At 36.5% G+C, this 7,829-nt stretch overlaps 1 protein-coding gene and 1 long non-coding RNA gene across 4 annotated transcripts; one reads left to right on the top strand and one right to left on the bottom strand.

The window, feature by feature from the left end:
• Positions 1–439: 439 nt before the first annotated feature.
• Positions 440–6,337, top strand: LOC149963151 (uncharacterized). Of its 2 annotated transcripts, none has more exons than XM_090180400.1 (3): positions 440–548; positions 5,169–5,278; positions 6,201–6,337. In XM_090180400.1, the coding sequence occupies exons 1-3, from the start codon at positions 446–448 to the stop codon at positions 6,330–6,332; spliced, it is 345 nt and encodes a 114-aa protein (XP_090036526.1). In that variant the 5' UTR covers positions 440–445; the 3' UTR covers positions 6,333–6,337. The 2 variants fall into 2 exon arrangements, with proteins under 2 accessions (XP_090036526.1, XP_090036527.1); XM_090180401.1 differs by having other exon boundaries at positions 5,169–5,291; positions 6,201–6,261.
• LOC149963152 (uncharacterized) lies at positions 990–6,337 on the bottom strand. Of its 2 annotated transcripts, none has more exons than XR_016482228.1 (5): positions 6,175–6,337; positions 6,051–6,108; positions 5,752–5,850; positions 5,190–5,358; positions 990–2,849 (listed from the first exon to the last, which is right to left on the bottom strand). It is a non-coding gene; the product is annotated as an uncharacterized LOC149963152 (long non-coding RNA). The 2 variants fall into 2 exon arrangements; XR_016482227.1 differs by lacking the exon at positions 990–2,849 and adding an exon at positions 3,609–3,728.
• Positions 6,338–7,829: the final 1,492 nt, after the last annotated feature.

Raw genomic sequence — 7,829 nt, 5'->3', positions numbered from 1 at the left:
ACCATGTATTAGGGAATTATTACCCACTGACATTTGACTTATTAATTTCAACACAGAAAAAGCTAGAACACTAAATAACAGACGCTGCTATTAAAGATTCGAAGAAACGTAATATTTTTTTAATTATCCTAATTAACAGATTTTTTCGTGCTCCTTTTTAATGTTCAGCAGTTGTTTATAGTTTTACGTAAAAGCTCTCTTAAAATAGTTTTAAAAGTTCATTTCCGTCAAAACGTATAAATAGGCGCTTATATAAAACATTTTCAAGGAAATCGCCAATAAGTAATAGTTCTAAGCCAATTATATAAGCAGTGAAGGCAGATATATACTTATTACGTAAGAGGTATATCACATACTTCTGGGTCTACTCATATCAAGTAGTTATATTAGCGTATTTCTACAGTATTCGCACTAAATACACTTACTTTTGTAGGTAATATCCAGGATGAGAAAATACGGAGATTTTGTGTCTTCAGCGTACCTCAGATTCGGGGTTTGCGTGCCGGCGTCGTGCACCAATGAAGACGTGCAAGCACTTTCCAAATCAAGTAAATATACCAAATAATACGAAACGGTAACGGCGCTACTCCGGAATCGAGGGGCTAACCACCTCCTGAAAATCTCTACCTCGTTTATAGGCAGATTAAACTGACTAGAGCCTTTGTCAATTCTAAATCTGTAATCAGTTACGAAATCAGTTTACTACAGTAAAAGTTACAGTTATGTACACCAATTACGGAAAGTGATCACCCTTCGACCAGAATTTATTTTGAATCATAAAATGAATTATTAAAATGATAATAAAATAAATTAAACAACGCGAATTTTTGCGTAAGTAAAGACAGTCTTTTATTTAAAAACATTTAAAATAGTTATTGTCGACCAGTTTCGGCAGTGTTAATTCCATCATTAAGATCTTGATGCTGGAATTAACACTGCCGAAACTGGTCGACAATAACTATTTTAAATGTTTTTAAATAAATGACTGTCTTTACTTACGCAATAATTCGTGTGGTTTTATTTATTTAATTATCTAATGGCGTAAGGCTAGAACCATAGTATTTTATTATTATTCAATATTAAAATGAGGAAGAAAATAAAGACCCTTAATGGTTAATGCTTCTATTCAAGGCCCGGGCAACGGTAATATACAAACTCTGGGCCCCAAGAGAGCCATTACTACTGGAGATTGCTATACTTTTTCGGAGAGAAACCCGGGACAAGTATAACTCAAAACGCGGGCCCCGGTAATTTGTACCGGTTTCCCCCTATCTTGTCGGGCCTGCTTCTATTTGCACTAGAACAAATTTTGGCAGGCAGGGAATAATTACTGATTAAATACAAAACCCAAATTCTAGCGATGTCTTACAAAAATACGAAAAAATTATGGTATTATTTTGAAAATAGGTGCTTCAATAAATGTGGCTCTCTTTTTCTTTCCTCTCCTACGCGCATGCGCGAGTCACTGACTAAAAGGGTCACGTGTTTATGTTAGTTTTATTTGGACGGCTAAAGTTGATAGCACGTGCGTGAGCATATTTTTCTTTCAGGAAGCGCGTGCGAAATTGAACGAGCCCTTCGATATTTAAATACTAATCTGCGCTTTTTTTTAAATATCACGCTTTTAAAAGTATGTCCTCGTTCTCTGTATTATTACTTCTAGGCAAATCTATTTTTAAATCTCTGACTATTAGCTCCATCTCGTAAGACTTTCTGTGTTTAAAATAGGGTGCAGAGGCGTAACTAGAACTATGCCCCCAATACGGTTATTTATAAGGATCCAAAAGCTCAGTTGACCGCCATGACGGGTGACCTGTCAGTGGCGCGAGCATAGAAGGGTAACTAACTAACTAATTGGTCATTTTCCATTCGGTGCTCAATTTATTCTAGCTTTTATTCTGCTTTACCCCGGAGAAAGGGTCTACTGCTTTGTCAAATATTATCTGTCTACAATTAACTAAATAAATAAGTCATTTAGTGGGCCCCAAAGAAGGGCCCAATTGAATTGCTCACCAAAGCTTAATTTTGGATCACGGAAACAAACATTTTGCGCGACGCCATTGTCGCTTCGATTTTAATGCTTGTATTTTTATTAGATGGCACTAATTTACATTTTTTGTCTATAAGAGAACAAATACCTACTGTTTGATAATTAAGATAATATAGAACTCCGTACCCTAGAGTCGAATTCTGAGAACTTTCTGATTGACAGTTTTCTAATGAAGCGTTTACCCACTTCCGGCACGTGACCTCCAAAACATCGGCCTTCATCGATTGGTGTAATGTCCAATCACGGGCAACTTTGATAACAGCGCGTTATCAAAGTTGGCCGTGGTTTTATCTATAGTTGGTTACCATGGTAACTAAGGAGCTATATTTTCGGCAGGAAGTGGGTAAACGCTATTGACCAAAAGATATAGGTATTTTCATATTGTTCGAAATTTGTAAATCTCACCCCCAAAATGTGTTCTTTTATGCCGAAACACAACTCCTGAAACGTTTTAAGTATTCGTTAAATATTTAGAGGTAGCGCAAATCGATTGAAGTTTCAAAATTTGTGAGCTACGTTTCTGAAATCGCTTGAAAAGGAGAACCTCGGGATCTGAAGAGGGTCCGTAAAAGACTGTTCCAATGACGAGCTCCACAATATGGTGACGACATACTAAAAAAAGCAGTTTCGTTTCCAATAATACACAAGCTCTATTTTCTTACCAGTATTTCAACTAGTTGTTATCAAAATAAATAGCCTTTAATTAATTTGCAATTCCCAAGTCTTGCAAAGCTTAATCCTAAACTGCAGTTGTTTGGGCTTCAACAGTCCCAGAGGAAAGCTTAGCGACGGTCAGCAACTGAAAAACCAAAACAGGAAGCCGATCAACTTTTTGTTTTCCAGTTAAATCAAAGAGCAATTTCCCATCCCAATGAGCGACTAGAGAAACATCTCCTTGGAATTATGTCTTCAGTATCCCAGCTCGGTAGTCCACTCTCTGTCTGCGAATTGATCTACGGCCTAGAGCTACATTTTCAATATTTTGACCTAAGCTCTAAGCAATCTGATACCTTTGATCTGTCTAATTGCCAATTGTGGCGTAAGAATGGTCTTCCGCCCTTTCTTTATTCTAGACAAAGATGGTGTTCTTGTTTTAGTATAACGCTCTGCAAAATTAGCTCTTTCCTCCGCATCGCTAGAACTACTTGATGACACCAAGTCCGGTAGTGCCATTGCATTAGCTCTCTTTCGAGATTTCTCCCACCGGCGGCGTCGAGTAGCTTCTTGCTCTCCTCTAAGAGCGTATAGAGCTACACCTGCCATATACCCACTACTTCCTTTTTCATGTTCAACGAGTAAAAACTCGGTCATCGGCAATGGCCATCATGCTGAGCGCATTAGTGTGTGCGATATCAAAGATATCGTCTAATTTCGAAGTGCACTCATTCTCCCTGGCTTTTTGAGTTTCTGACAGTCGCCGTTTACTTTTTCAACTGTCTCCACTCACTTTTATTAATTTTGCTTGAGCATTCTGAGGATCCTTAGTTGGAATTCTAGTTTTTTCCCAAAAGTTTGCAGTTTCACTAATAGTAATTGCTGAGGACTCACGTACCCTTTCTTTGAGCTCGTAGTGATGGTAAAACAAAAGCCCCAATACCATACATAAAGAAGGCGGTTTGCAACCAGTCAACTCAGAGACATAGCAGGGTTCGTACACGACCTGGAATACCTGGAAAACCTGGAAAAGTCAGGGAATTTGAAAATGTTTCCAAAAGGTCAGGGAAAAGTCAGGGAATTTGTAAATGATTCCCAATGGTCACGGAATAGTCAGGGAAATTTAAAATGGTCCAAAATAGTAAGGGAATTTTAAAATGACCCCCAAAACAAACCCGGCAAATAAATTTTTGAAAAATGTATTAAAAATACACAATTGACATTTTTCAAGATTTTACCTCAAAACATAAATTTATTCTACAAAAATGGTCAGGGAAATTTGGCAATTTGGTCAGGGAAAACCTGGAAATGTCAGGGAATTTAATTCCGGAAATTTTGTACGAACCATGCATAGGAGCCAACTAGGTAAACTTTATTTTTGGTTCTGGTAGCCAAACCACCTCTAAAACTTAACATAAAAATAAAAAGTACCATTTACAGGGCTCCCACCAGGTCCCTAAAATGCCTAAAAGCCCCTACTTTTTTTCGAGGTCCCTAAACCACCATAAAATCGGGATTTGGTCACTAAATCACCCTATTTCTAGTACATTTGGTGAAAAGTACCATCGGCTTAAAATATTTCGTAGAAAAGCGAAAAAAAACCCGATTTAATGTGATAGAATGATTACAAAAAATTTATAGTCATTTTTGGGATTGATAAAAGTTTTTTTAGAAATTAAAACTAAGTACTTAATTTTTGTGATAAAACATTTTTTTAAATTAAAACTAAGTCAGTTTTAAAAATTTGCTGCTTTTAAAAGTTTAAATAAATATCTTATTTTTGTTTATTAAAATGGTCCCTATTTGGTTCCTACTTTAAAATATTTGTTTCCTATTTCACTCTATTTCTAGCCAGAAAAATCCCCTATTTCCCTATTTTTTTGAGATTTTGGTGGGAGCCCTGCATTTAGACTAAAATTATCATTAAAATATAATAAAGAATATTTTCAAACTCGTTGCGCTACCTCTAAATACTGCTCAATTGATCCCAAATTTCCCGTTATTTATTTTTTGATATATTGGAACCAAATACGCCTTTCTATAAAATAAGCTGAACTTGTTTTTATGAGATGAAAAACCGCGAAAAACATAGAAGTTCAGTTCAGTTTATACTTAAAAACAGGGTGCCTCGTTGAATTTACCCTTATGGCCAAGGCTTTTCGTAGTGAAACGTCATCGATACGTCACCCGTGACGCAGAAGCAACATGAAAACAATAAGGCCATGTTACTTTATAGAAAGGCCTATTAGGGGGTACTTTAATATCTCTACTTTCTATGCTATTGGCGCCATCTGCTATGAAAGGATCTTGACAAATGTCTATCGATCTTTTTCACCCAGAGAAAGCCCATTTAACGCAAGGGGTAGATACATTTATACAGAAACTAACATAAACTAACAGTGGGACTAACAGCTTCCTTTGTGTCAATTAATTGTAATATTTTATTTTATTTTCATGTACTTAGTAATAGGTCAATCTGAATTACCTCTGAGAACAAAGGTAAGACGGTGCGAAACAAAATCTTCTTTGCATCTGTCCACAGCGCAGATTTCCATCTTGTACGTTCATAAATTGGTACCAGTAATTGGTATTTTGCATTGACATTTATAAATATTATTTTATTCTAATGGTAAGCCCAGTGCCACGATAGTTTTCTGGAAGATTAGAATGTATAAATGTCATTATTGAATTTCATGACCAATTTTCTTCAGATGGGCTTAAGAACGTCTTTAGAACGAAGTACTACTAAGCCAGACTGTCATTCACTAGTCAAATTTTGACAATAACGCCCTATGTTAGGGAGCTAAATTAATTAAATTGGCAAATCCAACTTTTATTGAAGTTAAAAATGAAATAAAACTTTTAGTTTTCTTGAAAGAAAAATGGAAACATTCTTACGACCGATAGATAATAGATGGTGAAATAAAATTATGAAAATTGACGTTTTCCATGGCTCGGGTAGTAGATCATACTAGCCCGCATGAAAGTAGTATTGTACGCTCTTAGTAACGTAAAGACGTTCTTCGCAAGAAATAGGCTCATGTTACTTGTCTTGAGTAAGTGGAGTGGCAACAACTGCGGTGAGTTTGCAAGTTCTCTCCGCACTGGTTAAAGGAGTTTTCTTCGGTTTCCGTTTCCATAAGAATCTGTTGAGGTTAAAGGTAATAGTTAATTAATGGAGTAGTCCACTCGCGTGGCATGAAGGGCTGGCCACCACCTTCTAACGTATTGCAACCCGACCACCTGAATTAATGGCAATAAAAGTCGCTCGATGATTGTGGGCTAGGTTGGTGTCTTATTAGCCTAGCTGATTATTATAGATTTGAACCCAAAAAAATCACCTTACTTGTTGTGCAATTAACTTTTTCGTTGTATATGCCACCAGCCACACAGTAATTGAAATACTGAAATGAAATAATTAGTGTGACTCCGGTACTGGACTTTCCATTGATAATCCTAACAGAAAATACCCTAATTATGGCTTTTTGTGTTTCAGAGCTGTGATAGGGTTGCTTTTCTTGTTCGTAGCTATGGGAACGGCTGTCGACTGTTTTTGCCGAAAATCAAATGGTACGAAGACTTTAACTTAACGCAAGAATGGATGGAGGTACCTAAGAATAAACAATAGCCTCTGGGACCATCCTCTGCTATGTTCGTCTGCTATTTAATTACAAAATGTAAACGTAGATGGCGATCGTCTGTGCGAAAGATTGCAACCGAAAGCCGAAGAAGTTTTGCGAGCTTAGTATCTCTATTGCCCCATATTCTTGCTACCTGCCTTCATTCTTGCTTAAAAGGAATATCAAGTGATTTGAAAATTAGCAGTATACACAGTTGCAGGTTAAGATATGCAAAATCTCTGACGGAAAGATACTAGCACGAATTTCCCGTAAATCGGCGGCGGGAATTTCAAATTTCGCCTATTTTCCGTTTAATTCCTAAAGGTTCTTACGTTGGTTATATTAATCCATTTTAGATATGTCTATTGCGTAAATTTCAAAGTGATCAATAAATATTTAATGTAGATTATTATTTTTTGGCTGCATTATAGCGTATTTTTAGTATTATGCTCTTAAACAATCATCAAATCGCACGTTTATGTACGTCAACGTGGTAATTTCGGCATTACCCGTTCTATATTTACCCTGGACTCGCCAAACGGTTTTTTTTTTAAATAATATCAAAAATTAATGATTAGAACTGTTTTTAAATCTTGTCTCTGTTAATTAATTATTTAATTATTACTTTGAAATATTACGCAATAATCGGTATTCTCCAAAATGATATAACACGCGCAGGTATACTTAGAAATTCCCGCCGACGATTACCGGGAAGTCGTGCTAGTATCTTTCCGCCTAATGTACTCGAGTTGACACACTTTTGGGTCTTATAGTATAGTAATTTACATTTTACACTCGGTAAAAAATACTGTATACTACAATAGGAGTTTTAGCAGTATTTAGTTAAATGCAATAGGAATAGAAGTTTCTACCATGTGTTCACCCTACAAGTCAATCAACGTCAAATCCTTCATTCCAACGACCTACTTTATACTCCCTTTAAATTATTCAGTACTAGGATTTTTCAGTTTACATAAGCCGCGTTCACACTATCACCATAAGATTATAATAAGGGCCGTTTTAACCATATTTGGGCCCCAAGGCTCACTTGTGGTGTGGGCTACGGTGGGCCCTCCCTACCAGCCTTGGAAATAAGGTTTTTTTTAAACTGGTCCTTCTGACCAGTGACCCCTAGCATATGAATTATTTAATTGGTCTCATATAAAATGTTCTAATGACATTTATAAGCCTAAAAAAACCTATATCACCAAAAGTGACATAAGACCCAAAAGTGTGTCAACTCTACCTTTGCGCCCGTTAAAATATTTACTGAGAACTAGTCTCACAATAGACTACATAACCTACTAGTTGGAATAGTACTAGCAACGGTATATTTAGTCTATGGTCTGGCGCGATTTTATCTCTTCGATTTATTATCCCGTAGACATACGTTCTAAAACGCCTCACTCGGTGGCGCTGAAGCGGAGGAAATTTCAAATTTTGATGACGTATTTTCAACCCCCTCTTCAATTCTGGTAGGGAGTCCCTACCAGAATTGCAGACTT

The sequence above is a fragment of the Leiobunum rupestre genome, chromosome 1, assembly GCF_980474605.1.
Source record: "Leiobunum rupestre chromosome 1, qqLeiRupe1.1.hap1, whole genome shotgun sequence".
In the NCBI taxonomy this organism is placed as follows: domain Eukaryota; kingdom Metazoa; phylum Arthropoda; class Arachnida; order Opiliones; family Sclerosomatidae; genus Leiobunum; species Leiobunum rupestre.
Note: the sequence above shows the minus strand (reverse complement) of the source record. Positions and strands in the feature narration are given on the sequence as shown.

Excerpts from the sequence above, each read along its gene's own strand:
- LOC149963151 (XM_090180400.1), top strand. The coding sequence starts at position 446 with ATGAGAAAATACGGAGATTTTGTGTCTTCAGCGTACCTCAGATTCGGG. Across the intron at positions 549-5,168 it reads GCAAGCACTTTCCAAATCAA|TAATAGGTCAATCTGAATTA; the intron begins GTAAATATACCA and ends TCATGTACTTAG. Across the intron at positions 5,279-6,200 it reads TCTTGTACGTTCATAAATTG|AGCTGTGATAGGGTTGCTTT; the intron begins GTACCAGTAATT and ends TTTGTGTTTCAG.